General features: G+C 42.5%; 1 protein-coding gene across 2 annotated transcripts in view; it reads left to right on the top strand.

The window, feature by feature from the left end:
• Positions 1–15236, top strand: part of LOC110951091 (partitioning defective 3 homolog) — a 400033-nt gene that overhangs the window by 286465 nt on the left and 98332 nt on the right. For both annotated transcript variants that reach the window (XM_051940403.1, XM_051940404.1), the window contains exon 20: positions 14897–15016. In XM_051940403.1, coding sequence (XP_051796363.1) covers positions 14897–15016 — 120 coding nt within the window. The remainder of the gene's footprint in view (positions 1–14896; positions 15017–15236) is intronic.

The following is a 15236-nucleotide window of genomic DNA, read 5'->3' as shown; positions in this document are numbered from 1 at the left end:
GTTTTCTCCGGGTACTCCGACTTCCTCCCACAGTCCAAAAATATGCTGAGGTTAATTGATTACTCTAAATTGCCCGTAGGTGTGAATGCGAGTGTGATTGTTTGTCTGTATATGTAGCCCTGCGACAGACTGGCGACCTGTCCAGGGTGTCCCCTGCCTTCGCCCGAGTCAGCTGGGATAGGCTCCAGCACCCCCCGCGACCCCAGTGACGATAAAGCGGTATATAGAGGATGGATGGATGATTGTGTGTGTTTGTCTCTGTAGTTGACTGATGACCTGTCCAGGGTGTGCCCTGCCTTCACCCTAAAGCCTGTTTTATGCTTTCTGCGTCCATGAAGTCCATGCGGCTCCGTGCAGAAAAATTGAGTCATTTTAGGAGCTACACCCTCGTGCGGCCCTTCTCACGTGGAGAAATTCCCCGTTGTGCACCTCCACATTTTTCTGACTACGCGGACGGAGCCACGTGGAAAAACATGGCAGAGGAACAAGACCTACTCGCAGCTGAAGTCTAGAAATACGTGCACTTATACGATTTATCACACAGAGATCAGCGGGACAACCGGGTTATGAGCATTTCATGGTATGAAATTAAAAGTAACCACTAAAATGCAACTATTCAGTAAAATACCATGTTGTAAGTGATGTAAACAACAGCAAACGTCTTCTACTATAGCTTAGTACAAGAGTAGAACAGGTAGCTGTGTGTTTCTGATACACTGCCCCCTGCAGTTTCGGAGCGGAGACCGCACAGAGTACAAATGCACACACGTTCTCTCGTGTGGATTTCCACGCGGCCGATTTCCGCGTGGCTCGTTCGTGCAGAAAGTATAACCCAGCTTTTAGTCACCTGGGATAGGTTCCAGCCCACCAGCGACCCTAATGAGCATTAAGCGGTGTCTAGATAATGAATGGATAGATATACAGATTTCTATTTGTGATTGTTTGCTGCCCTCTTAGGTGATGCCATCGTCAAGGTGTGGAATCCTACACCAAAAGCAAACAGAAAGACTGTAAGCATCAATAATGGGACCGTTCACACCACCTCACAAGTGCCCTGTGTTTTTGCAGAGGAAAGATGCCTTTTAAGATCAAATGACATTCGGAGTGATGCAAACAATATGAGTAATGCAGTGAAAGTGATGTAGATAGTAGTGCCAGTGTAAATGGCACCACTCTCCAGTGGAGAAATGGCTTTTCTGTTGTCGATAAATCGTCTGTCTGCAACAGTGTGCCTTCTTGTCAGCTCTAGAAGAACATTTGCGTACCTGACCTTTGACTTCTCTGTGGATCGGATGAAAGCAAAGTGAGCCACAAATTTTCGTTGTCATGGTTAAATATTTCATTGGGAACTCAATACAGAACTTGGCAGCTTCACCAAGTGCAAAGTCATGCCTCAATATCACCTTCAAATGGCTGCCCAGCTAAAAGAAATATCATGTCACTGAGGGCACTGCACAGAGAGTGGGTCAGCTTTTTCAACTTCTTGGGAAAAACATCCTTTCAGAAGACCTCCCCTCTCTTGCATCTTCAAAGTCAATGCATGATTCCCTGACTTTAAAGGGGTCATTTTTACGGGGTGAACGCCAAACTCTCTCACAAAAGTGTCCTGTGAGTGTGACATCCATTACTCTGCTGTCAGTCATGTACCAGAGAGGCCCAGCAGGGGGCCAAACAGCGAACAATAAAAGCCCCTGCCGAGAAGATTAGCGCCACTGTCACAGAGAAAGCAGCGACAAGGGATGAAAACAGTAAAACAACAAAACTATTTTGTCTGCCAGGTTAAAGCAACACGGCTTTGTGTCTGTTGTCAAAAAAACACACACAAGAAATGTCACTGTCAATTTCTGGAGGGGAAACTGAACCATTCAGACCTAGTAGAGGCTGAGTGATAGAATTAGGGAAGGGGGAGGAAGTGATGCTCTGTGACTTTAGCCACTATACAAGAGTGAGATATGGCCGTTTTAGGCATAAGGCGGTTGGAGGAGGGCTTCAGTTGTCTGGCCACACTTCCTCTGCTTTTGGCCACTCGATGCAAATGTGATTGGGCAGCACTGGGCCTCCTCAGACGGTCCTGGAGTAATTAGGTTTAGAATGATCATGCAGTGCTCCAAGATAGACCTTAAAGCATAGGGATTAGTGAGGAGGCTAGTTTGTATGTGCGTGTGTGTGTGTGTGTGTGTGTGTGTGTGTGTGTGTGTGTGTGTGTGTGTGTGTGTGTGTGTGTGTGTGTGTGTGTGTGTGTGTGTGTGTGTGTGTGTGTGTGTGTGTTACAGAGAGAGGGGAGGCGGTGTTGCACGATGGAGTTAATTGAATCTGAGATCTTGTCGGCCTGAAATGAGATCCACCGATGTCTCTCATGCTGTGTCTCCTGCAGAGGGCTGCAAACATGACTGAATTCATAAAGTGTGTTATTAAAGAGCTCAAATTAAGTGTAGCAGTGCACCCCTCCATACTCTACCAGGCCTATGACTACTAATGATCCAACCCCAGTGGAATCTCAACCAGATACACACCCAAGACTGGGTTTTCTCTTCTCTTCTCTTCTCTTCTCTTCTCTTCTCTTCTCTTCTCTTCTCTTCTCTTCTCTTCTCTTCTCTTCTCTTCTCTTCTCTTCTCTTTTCTTCTCTTCTCTTCTCTTCTCTTCTCTTCTCTTCTCTTCTCTTCTCTTCCTGTTAAGCTCGAGCTATCCATCTTGCTTTATGCCCCCTCTCTCTTTTCTGAAAGAAACCGCCTGATGTTTCTTAACTTCCTGGCTCTCTGTTTGATATTTGTTTTTCACACTTTGAGACACTTTGATGTTATTTTTTTTCGCTCTTGCCCGGATCGCTTTGATCAATCAGAGAAAGGATGTTCAATGCGAGTCGACTCTCGGAGGGCTGATTTGAAAATAATGAGAAAACATAAAGAACACGTACATGGATCTAAGAACGGCACAATCCCGGTTTGTTTTCTTAAATAGTGCAAATGAATCACTAATGTGTCCTTTAATAAACACTATTAAATGTACGTTTTGGTCTTAAGAAGAAAAAGGTTTACGTTGAATTAGAAATGCATAGCATGCTTGATATTACAGAGACAGAGGTGAGAAATGCACATGGGAGAATCTATTTATTTTCCCCTATGTGCTATGCAAATGAAGTGGGCTGCCTGATACAGTAGGGGTCATTACTAGTCTGCTCACCCATCCAGCAGGCTTAGCATGTAATGAAATAGAGGCCTTTGGCTGAAATGACCTTCCCCATTCGCTGAGTTCCCACCTGCTGATGTACGCATAGACCTTAACATGTGAGTGAGAAGATGGGTGGTGAGAGAGAGACAATCGCGGGGTAGGCAAGCAAGAAAAAAGAGCTGGGAAAATTGCTTTTGAATTACAAAGGTAATATCAATCGATGTTGAATTACACTTCTGATTTCCATCAAAGGCAACCAATTAAAGTCAGGATCCGTTTTCCTCTTGTTCTGTCGGTGTCTCAACATGTGTTCAGCATGTAAAGTGAAATTGTCTGTTTTTTCTTTGCGGTTTTTAACTTCTCTGCCTCTCTCTCCTGCTCTGATCTTTTTTGTCTTTGGTGAGCATACCAGAGAAATGGAGATTCTTTTCATGGCTAGATCAGAATTTCATTCCTCCCTGTGTTTGTCATGAAGGAATCTTAATTGGACTCTCACTGCCTTACCAAGATGTGTGAGCTGCCTGCCTCTCTCAGTTTGTGAAATGAAGGAGTGTGGTTAATGCAAGGCAGAGAGAGAGCAGACAGTATGTGATGATGGATGCAGCAGCAGATAAAGGCCAGGTAATATTTTCACCTGCAGATCCATAACGTGTCACGTTCAAGGCCCCTAAAAGTTAATTGTGTATCAACACTTTTATATCCATGCCCGGATAAGAATTATGTTGATACTGGAGAGTTTAGCACCTTCTGATTGACATCTAGTACCCCCACTTGTGTGCCCTTCATTGAGCAAAGGTGAAAAATAACACCATAGAGGTTGAGATAAGTGTGCAACACAACTGCCATTAGTCCAGGTTTCCCAACACAGACTTAGGCCAGTGTTCCCAAATCTGTGGCAACCTATGCAGATCCCTCCTCCCCATGCAGTCCAAAATTTAGCCTGTAAGTTGGGAAATTTAATTAAATGACAGGCTATTGTCTATAGTCAGATTGTGTAAGTGTGAAAGAAACCAATTTGAAATCAAAAAATTTGCATCAGAACTTTTTAATTTTTGTGGCTCAGGCGGTCATTGTGCATTGATTGCACAGTTCCTGGATTGATCCCCAGTTCGTCCAAGTTCCAAGTGTCCTTGGACGAGACAGTGAACCCTAACTTGGCGAGCACCTTGCATTGCAGCTTCACCACCACTGGAGTGTGTGTGTGTGTGTGTGTGTGTGTGTGTGTGTGTGTGTGTGTGTGTGTGTGTGTGTGTGTGTGTGTGTGTGTGTGTGTGTGTGTGTGTGTGTGTGTGTGTGTGTGTGTGTGTGTGTGAGTGAATAGGTAACTGAGGAACACACTGTAAAACACTTTGTCGAGGCTAGCTGAGGTTAAAAGGTGCTTTATAAGTGTGGACCATTTAGCATGTAATTCTAAAGTACTTTTACCTGATTAGGATTTTCCATGCAGGACTTTTATTGTAATGGAGTGTTTGTAGATTGCTGTATTGGTACTTTTACTGAAGTAAAGAATCCAAATCTTCTTTCACCACTGATTGCTAACTTTTTAATTCACTTTTTAATATTGAGTGGGAGATTGCTAGCTCACAATGCATCATTGGTCCATTTTTTGTTATGATTGTACCCAATGCACACATGAAACTGAAATGCTTTTCTCTGCATTGAAAGACAGGGTACGTGGTTTGTAGATTCCAAGGAATTATGGACACTAAACAAAGCTGTCTGAAAGCAGGAGTAACTCCCACTGCTCCTCAAGCAAGAGGCATCTCACTTTTGTGATGCAAGAAATGCTTTGACACAGCAGTTTAATCATTCTCACCTTCCTGCTGTGGCATAAAGCACATGCTTGTTGTACTGTCAATCAGTATAGCACACATTGCACATATAAAAGCAACATGTACTATATGGCAGAAGTGGATGCCTTTTCTACTCAAGTTGATTGATCCAATTGATTTACAGTTGTATTGTTCGCTGTATTGCAGATAATTAATATCTTGAAAAATGCTATATGAAGCTTGTTTATTGTGATATATGCATGGTTCTGTTCTTGTAGGTGTTTTTACCATCTCCAACTGTGGAAAACGGTTGTCCAGGATTATTTATCTAACCCTGCTTGTGATGTACAGTCACTGTCCATGAGATTCCTCAGGATTCCTACTCTTGCTCATCCTCACTTTACTCCCCATTACTGTCACTCCCTCCCTCCTTTTTGTTTCCATATATCCACACATATCCCCCTTCCCTCCTCCTTCCCAGCTGCCCTGGAGATTCATCGTAGCATTGACAGAAAGACCTCTCCCGTCTCCCCCTGAACGCTGGGAGGGATGTATATCACGGATCAGCGGTTCTGCTGTCTCTTCTCTCCGATGGACTCAAATGCAATGCTCGGGCCGGCGTGCGTCCATGCCTGTATTTCAAAGCCTGACGTTTACGAGACAGAAAACCTGCCTCACTTCTCCCCTCACCCGTCCTTTAGGCGAGCATCTTGGAAATCAGGCACTTGAGCGTCACAAAACACATCTGTCTCCAGACTCATCAGCATGTAAATTAGTTGGGAGACAATTGCGAGAAGCACGGATAATCAAAACAGAAAAGACAAGAGGCCTGACGAGCCAAATTAATTTGATGTAATCTTGTATCGTGACAATAATCATAAGCTGTTTTTTTCTCTCACCTACACATCTTAATGGGTATAAGCTGTAGGAGGTGTGAGCAGTTGTAAATACGTCACCAAGCCTATTGTCAATAGAAGTATCTGATTCTGATGACTTCATACATAACTGTGGTATTTTATACAGCTAATCCAGAATTTAGGTTATCTTGTCTTTCTCTTTTTTTTCTAATATGAGGTTGCCATCATTGAAAGACTTTGACTGCTGTGTTTGCTGAATGCTGAGTGCGTGTGTTTGAGGCATGTGGCAGAAGCCTAGCTGAGGACACACAGAGTGGCAGTGATCAAAATGGCCCATTAGGAATGCAGTGTGCCGTACTGTATCTAGGTCACAGGCTGAGCCACCTACTGTAACTCTTCCACAGAGAAACCACAGCGCTGCCCCTTCTCCTCCTCTACTCCTGCATCCCTGTGTTACTGCATAGACTAGGCTGGTTAGGCATTAGCCAAATGTGAATATCTATATGCATATGAGCATGTGAGCTTGTGTGTGTGTGTGTGTGTGTGTCTGCTTATCCATTGCTTGTGGCTACAAAGACGTTTGGCTGCTGATCGTTTGTTTGCAAAGTAAGAGAGAGGGAAAGTGCAGGGTGATTAAGAGCAGTAATAATGTCAGCAAATCAAATAACACAATCTGATTTTGCATGATCAGAAGTAACAAACGGTTCTCCGCACAAACACCCACACACAAGCTTGACTCAAACATGAAGTTCCCTCCGAGCTGCTTCAAGTGCTGCGATGTAAATTGTCCTTCAGAAACTCCCTCCTCACCGCACTCATACACTTTAACAAATGGATGTATGAATGTGTTTGGACTGTTTATTTGTGTTGTAATGAGAGGCTTTAATCAGGGGTGTCAGGGATTTGAAACGTTCCTCTGAGCGTGTGCAAAAACACACCTCCCCTCCTCACACATACACACACACACTCTACACACACACACACACACACACACACACACACACACACGTACACACACAACTCAGTGATTTATGTGAAACATTAAAGGCAATCATGTTGGGCTGGGCCTTGTCCTTTGTATTGCACAGGCTGTTTGAAATATGGAAAAGCCAAGCTGTTCCTTGATATACAGGCACACACATATAGATAAAACACACACACAGATGGTTGTGTGTACCTGCTTTTGCTTAAATCTGAATAATTAGAGTAAATGAATGAATGTTTTTTTTTCTAGCTTGCAAATGCACAAACCTTCACACACTCAAGAACTTTTAATTGTAGACAGACATTCCCCCACACATACACACAAATGTGCACTTACTCAGTTCAACAGTTGCTTTGATACTGATAGTTTAAAGGCAGAGAACATCCTCAGCTATTCACTCTGATGTAATTGCGATATGTTGGATGCAGCTCTGTGTATCTATATTCTGTCTGGTCTGCACGACTAGAAAAGAAAAACATTTTTCAAAAAGAGCGGATTAACTCTGATGCTTGAATTCTGAAATTCTACCATACCCTCCTCCACATACACACACACACACACATATTCACATTGAATGGCGCAAACAAACATAGTGGAAGTACAATAAAATGTGTGTAGGCTGAGATACCACCTAAAAATAGCCCCGCAGCTCCATTTGACTGACCATTCTCCACAGATGTATTTATTTTAGTCCAAACCCTTTTGCTTTTATCTCCTTGTCCTCCTTTGGGGTGTTCGTTGTGGGGGATAAGACGCGCCTGTGAAGCTATGTTTGTGTCTTTGGTGAGCTATGCCGGCTCACAACTAGACCACCACTGAAATGTAGCTGTTAATCAGGCCATTTGACACACATACAAGCTTGAAAAGAAAAATAGAGCAAGCCAGAAACATAAATTCTAAGCATGAAGGAAAGAAAAAACTGATGGAAGACAGAACTGACAGAGAGACTGATATGGCAGGAAAAAAGATACATTTAAGTATGAAAACAATTTTCTGAAACGGTGGTGTAGCATCAATTTCCATGCATCTGCCAGAAAAAAATGTTCATTTCCATATAAGAACCTCTTTATGGTAAACAGGTAGGGACACTGATATTGGTTGAGAAAAAGGCTATTAAAATACACTGATCTGAGATGGCATACAATTCATGTGCTTGTAAATTGTTTTTCTTTTTCAACATTTTAGCATGGTGGAGAGACCACATAGAGCGTCACTGAAGCTGAGCAATCCCTAACCTGACGGTATCTTCTTTGCTCAGCTGCGAGACCTAAGAGGCATAGAAGTTTCTGCTGAGAATCATTTCTCCTCCACCTCGCCCGTGGTGTTGTCCCCCTACTGGGGCTCGGCCTGATGTCATGAATAAATGCATGTCATGCCTCCACGGTGCAGAACACGCCGCTTTCCCACCCAGGATGAACCATTTCGGCTCCCATCCTCCCTCCCTCCCTCCTTATACCTCTCCCCACTGTTTTCACACCATTCTTAGAAGAATTAGGCCTGGCTTCCCTCCAGAGCTTCAGCCAATCAACACAAGCCGCTCCCACTTTCTCAGGAGAAAATCGATTGGTTTAGTGTGCGCAGGCCCTTGTCCAATGAGGCGAAAGCGCAGAGATGTCATATCTTGCTGTGACCTGTAAGAGGCAGAGTCTCAGTAACAGGCAAGGGAATGTGCAGCTGCACTGAGGTTGTGTTATTTTGAAGGTACATTCCATATCATCAACCCCAAGATGGCATGAAACCAAAGAGATGTTACCTTATCTTATACATCCATTGATGAATCTCTCATTGCATACTTTCTCCTGAAGCTCCTCAGCAAAATGGCTTTCTGAGGATGCTTCAAATTCCACATTCTAGTTTAAAAGAAGTCTGGCTGAGCAAGGAAACACTGACTGACATTACAGGTTGCAGATAATGAGTTCCGCGGGGAGGGAGATAATCGGCTAGCAGCGGTTGGAGGCTGGAGGAAGGATGGAAGAACATCCTCACATGCCTCTCTGGGGTTGGTGTCCCAGGAAACCAGCAGTGGCGACATTACACTGAGGCCACTCTAGAGTAACGAATGTCCCTTTAATGGCTGTTAACGATCGCTGGGTCACAGTGTGATTTCTGAGGAAGAGAAAAAAAGGGGAAAAACTGTCCTTTTTCTTTCTGTGACTGTCTTATTGAACTTTCGTCTTTTTTTGTTGAGACATCTATGTGCCTCGCCACAGGTAGAGAGTGTTTACTCACCAGAGCTGCAACAACACTTAGCGAGCGGAGAGGACAGACAAATCCAAAAGTCTAGCCTTCCTAACAAGACACTATTAAAATTACATGCCACTGTCGGTATTTTGCCCTGGGTGCAGCACTGTTTAGAAACCATGTACTGCTTCATACTGACATGTGCGTGCATTGGACAGGAATGCTGCAAGTGGAGATAGAAAGAGAGAAATGTGTCTTTGCTTGTGTGTTTGTGTCCTGCTCTTAACTTTGTGTTGTGTACTTTTTGCCATCAATATAATGATGATAACAGGTCTTCTCTGAGAGAAAAGAGTATTTTTTAATGGTGCTTTATAGATTATCACCATGAAATTCAGGGATGGAGGCATGGCTATTTATTTTCTTCCCGACTGCTACAAATACAGTTTCAGGGGATGGGGGCTCAGCCACATCAGACGTCTGTTGGGGACTTCGCCCTGGGAGATTTGGATTAACTTTCAGGTTGGCCGAGCAGAAACCATAATGATTCTCTCTGTCTGCCCTTGAAATTATCTTCTCATCACTTACTCAAATTGATAGATGCAGTCATTTTTTTTCTTTCTGGCTCACCTGGTTCCATTTGCAAGTTTGAATAATGCCAAAAGATTTAACTCTGCATATGATAAGTGTATCGTCTGAGGTTAAACCAGGTGGTCCATCACATGCTTGCATTCACTTTCGAAAAGCAGAAATTTTAAGAGAAGGAATAGATAGCTCTTTCTGCTGTGTTTTCTCCCTAAGTCAGCAACTTACTGCGAGCCAACCGCAAAAAATTCCCCACAGAAGATGTCAAAACAGATTAGCTTCTCTCAAATCTACTCCCCAGATTAAATGATCGTAACAATCAAACTGGCTTTGAGGCTTTGCATAATTTACTTTTTTTTCCTCCTCCTTGGAAATTCTGTCTTTGACTTTTTACTCTTCTGTTGTGTTGCAGCCTTGAAGTATTATTACCCTGTAAATCGATGAGGATGATGTATGAGGCTTCCACTGTTAGTGGTATAAACCCTGCTGTTTTCTGTGATATATGATGATGTATCAAATTGAATCGAGCACCTATTTACTGATTTCTTTTTATAGCAAAAGCTGGAATAAAATAAAGCTTGCTAATCAGTAAAATTCCTACGGTATGACAGTATTTGAAAATTTTACGAGATCAAAGTCAAGACACTTAGACTGAACACTTTAATTTACCTGTCAATGTTTCATTACATCAGCTGCCATCATAACATAAATAAAGCATACACTATTTATATATGACTGCCACATGCTAGATTACGTACCGTCCAGATGAGTTTTGATAGCCAATCAGTCATTATTGGGGGCAAACAGTAATGACTATCACAAGTGGCTCAAGATTTGAATGAATGACGCCTAAATGTCATAAATATTTCCTGCATCTGTCTAGATTCTGTTTGTGGGTCACTGTACCACTCATCAAATCTGCTTTTCACTCAGCTTCTTTGTATTTGTGCCCATGAAATCTTAACTTAAATCCTCTCTATCCTGAATGGTTTCCCGTCTCATCTCACCATCGTTCTTTGACTTCCTCTGTATTTGTGTATTCATCACTCTTACCTGCTGTTTGACACACTGAGGTAGCGGATCATTAAATAGGGCTTCGGTCTAGTGGACTGAAGCAGAAGAATAAGATCAGGCCTTTATCAGGACGTAAATGGCATAGCGTTGTTTACCAGGCTTGAGTGGACATGTGAGGGTCCAGCAAAGAGCACCCATCGCCAAAAGTTTCAAATAGGAAGTTAACAAAAGAATAACCATTCAAAGGGATGTTCTTTCCAGAAAAAAAATGAAAATAAAGGATTGACTTAAGATTATTCTGTTATTCGACCAGTGACCATCGACTATGCTTGATACAAAAGCAGTTTTCCGTCTGTACAATAAAGAATAACATAAAATGTCATCAAGAGTTCCAAGTTAGAAATATACTGCAGTGCAGCTTCATAATGAAGGAACGGGTCAGACTTTTGGCCAAAATAAGTTCTATTTCCCCAGCTGCCAGCTGCCGTGTATACTGTAGTTACTCCATTGTCATTCTGCCCATGGGCTGCAGCTGCCAATCAATATCTTATTATCAAGCCTCATCAGGCTCACTCTCAATACAACTATTCTGATGCCAGCCCCGATTAATGCCAAGGTGCCAATACTGACTCGAGAGTTTTAAAGAAACGGCTGAGTTTCTTCTTCCCACCTGACACTGATTAACTCCAAATCATTACTGTTTTTTATCGGATTCCCTTCATTTCTCGAATGAGACACTTATCTTCCACAGACAGATAAGAAAGTCAATATGTTTTGCAGCTCCTAAACACACACACTGGCACGAGGGATCTACGTATTTCTCTGCTGAGAAAATAGTGAGTGTAAGATATAATATTGGTGTTTGTGCGTCAGTGAAGTTTTGGTGGCTAATCCTGTGTTCCACCATGGGTCCCACTGGCAGTACTCAGGCTGTTCAAATGAAGGGCAGAGTCGTGTTGCCAGTGAACCAGCAAGTGTCCCAATAGCCTGCTAATAGCTCTGGTAGTATTTTCTCTTTCCTCCGCCTCTGCTTTGATCTGGGCCCTCCTTTTAGGCCACCAGCGATGGGGGAATAGTCTTTCATATGGGAGCTACTGCTGTATGCCCAGGGTCCTGCTCAGCTTAATCCGCCAATATGGTACACCATACCAAATCCCACACTGTAGTGATGTTGATCCAGAACAAGAAAAAAATAATTAAGTGCGAGTAGAAGTTTTTCCCCTTTTGGGTTATTTTGTGTTTTTAGTGGATGGGTGGGAGACATGGAGAAAAAAGATGAAAGAGGAAAAAAGGAAGGTGAATTTCCTTCTGGAAGGTAATGAAAGTCCTTGAAGTGAGGCGAGAGAAGCTGTCACCTGCCCTGGTGATAGATAGCAGGCTCGTTATTATTAGCATTCCCAGCCCTAGCATAGAGTTTTATGCCTTACTAGAGCCATTTGTTGATTAATTAATCAGGTAATGTATGCTATCTGTGCTACAAAAGAGCCCACATATCGCTCTCTCTGCCTCCCCAGGACTCTTTACAAAGCCACAAACTGGGATCTCCCACCAGGCCGCAGCGCATTCAAAAGATTACAATTCCAAAGCAGCCTCTACCAAAGAGAAGCCTTTTGCACAAAGGTCCAGGTTGCCTTTAATGTAAAGTAGAATAATAAACATCCGTGAGGGAACCGGCCTCCCATTTCATGAATATATTTGCTTGCAATGGCCCAAAGTCAACCTTGTCTGATGTAATTTTTTTACCTTTCACAGAAAGTTTTCAAACTGTCAAATAAAGCTCAGCAATGAGGAAGGTAAAAATAAACGCAGAGTGAAGCAACACGGGGCTAGGAGACTGCAAAGCTTAATGCTTCCTCTGTCTGAAATTGAATAGGAGTGCTCAAAAAGCCCATGTGGAGCATTATAATCAATGTCTGTATGTACAGTGCAAGAACATGAAATTACATTATGTAATGTAAACACTCAATAAAAATCCAGTCCTCTTCTGTGATTATACTTATTGAATTATGCAGCCCCATGCTGTCCATACACTGTCTGCTTTTACTTTGTCTTTACGATCATCAGATTTATTCATATGTGTAGCCTGGTTTCCACCAACCAGACAGTCATGAAATTTACAATGTTTGCAATACTTAAAGTTTTATTGAGTTTCACTTTCAAAACCAATTTGTGACCTCAGTATAAAAACAATTCTGGTGACAAAGTTGGCTTATTCTTTTTACCCATCCATTTCTGCCACATCCAACTTTGAGAAGGTATGATTTACTTTCCTTTGAATATATGCTAAACCTTACATGTGCAGTTATTGCAGTTGTTTATTGAATCTAATTATTGCATCTGTCACTGCCCTAATGTTTTACCTCATCGTATAATGTCTTCAACAGACTTAGGCTTCGTGCAGTGTGGGTGTGATTTACCGGCATACAGCTTCTGGTTTTGAGCTACAAAGAACAGGTCCCTGTCTAAATGAATAGGGAAAGAGAGAAATCTGCAATTTTAGTGGTCACAAGGACGTGAAGACTGTTTGTATCGAGTCATTAGTCAAATCAAACAAACACACACAAAAAAAACACTTAGAGACTTTTCCCCAAAGTAAGGTTTAAAAAGCAGTTTTCCCACAGGTTCTAACTCTCCTACACATGCACACAGTTCCACAGCATCATCCTTCAGTAAGTGCAATGACACAAGTGAATGAAGATCCTCTTTTGGGGGAAAGGGTGGGACATGTGTCATACAATTCCATCTTTTGATTCCTAAAATGGTGAGTCTCCTTTGTAGCTGGAACTACTGCTGGAAGAACTATCAGTTAGCATTTTGTAACAATCCTTTGCATTGCTGCATGTACCTTTGACTGGCATTTGTTTTTTATTGATGGTAAATGTCGTACCTCCTTTGCTGTACCAACCCAAGGCATGAGTTAAGGCTGTGATCATCTAAACCCTACTCTTGCCTTAAGTATCCACAACATTCTTAATAGATCAATTCATGTCTGTGCAATGACCAGTCCTTCAAAAGAACAAACTAATGATCTTACGAAATCTTGCCGTTTATAGGTTACTGTACATAGAAATGGTTTCATGGCTGCATGCTGTATAGACTTGTCCAGTTAGGGTTTACATGCACACATATTTAAATCCACACACCAGACATCAAAGTATATAGAGTAACACTGTTTGAGGACATATATGGCATACAGATGTGCTTCTATTTCTGTGTGCAAAATGACCATCATGTGCACTTCCTGATTATCTGTGATCCTTCCCTTTTCTGTAAGCGGCTGTTTTGTACTTCCTCCACAGCTGGCCTCATTGTGGAGCAGAGGGAAGTGCCATATTTTTATGATATTGCCTTTCCTGTTCCCTTTTATCACAGTGTTCTTTCATCCCTAAATTCTATGCACATGTATAAAGTTGGGTGCTATCCACAAGCACACTGGTGTGATCAATACAGTCCCAGACAGTGGAGTCAGATAATAGAACTGTCTGTGTGTGTGTGTTTGTGAATGTGCCGTACTGTAAATGTACTGTACTCCCTGTCAACTGCAGGCCTCCTTTCTGTTTTCTATTCATGTTCTCACCCTCCTCCGTCAGTCAGAGTCTCCAGCCTTTTAGTCGCCCAGCACCAAACATGGCCGATGTGAGGAATTTACGATCATCGTCTTGGCTTATTCTCACCTTGCTATAAAGCTGTCACGGATTTACTGCAACCAGTGTGTCACTCTGTCATTAAAATGTAAAAGTTTGCAGCACTGCCTAGAAAGTTACAGACGATGCCAGGGAGGTTGCCCGTTTCCCTCACTTACATTTTACCCGGTTGCAGGTGGTTTGTTCCCTCCTCGCTCAAAACTAAATCATGAGCTGTCACTGCACCCATCACTCTAAGTAAACTGTACAGCTCAGGGAGGAAACAGGGAGCTCATCCTCACTTTAGAGAAGCAGAGTTTTCCCATTTTCTGCTTTTCAGACTTACTTTCAACACTACTCACTGAATCTATTCTGCTGTCCTGGATGGAGACTTGGCAGGGTGGGAATTCACTATGCTGAGTTATCTTTTGATATGGCTTGATGCATTCTGATTGCATTTATATGAAAAAGCCTAAGTTATTCTTTCAATAACGAATGGGTGCCCGGGGAGACTCCTTCTGAGCTGTCTTCCCAGCACAAATCCGACCTGAAGATTTTGACAGTTTGACACTTTAATTTCCTACAGAGTATTTCACCTGGATTTCCTGGACAAAGGAAGAAACATACTCCTGTAGAAAAATATCCATATAGAGTTGGAAATTATTAAAGTCTGGAGCTCAATTAAATCCACTCTGTCCTTCTCTTTTCCTCAGGTTTGGAAAGCACCGGAAGGATGAAGACAGGATGGAGAGGAAGAGTTCCAGTAAATCTAAAGCTGAGGACATGCAGGCGTCAGAAGAGGAGACCTTGCGGATGAGGCTGGAACAGGAGAGGTGAGTGCTCACACAGAGCCTTTCCTCGCTAAAAGCCTGAACAATTAAGTCCCAGCTGAACAAAGGAGGAAAAACACAGCTGACCGGAAAATTAGCAAACTACCTAATTAACAAAATGGCAAAGCAAGGTTGGGAAATTCTGGGAAAGCACTCTGATGCCAATTTGTGAAATGTCTCCTTCTTTTATATCAGTACATTAAATAGATCATTTATGGATTGT

Source organism: Acanthochromis polyacanthus, chromosome 20, assembly GCF_021347895.1.
Source record: "Acanthochromis polyacanthus isolate Apoly-LR-REF ecotype Palm Island chromosome 20, KAUST_Apoly_ChrSc, whole genome shotgun sequence".
Classification (NCBI taxonomy): domain Eukaryota; kingdom Metazoa; phylum Chordata; class Actinopteri; family Pomacentridae; genus Acanthochromis; species Acanthochromis polyacanthus.
This window is presented reverse-complemented; position numbering and strand designations above follow the sequence as displayed.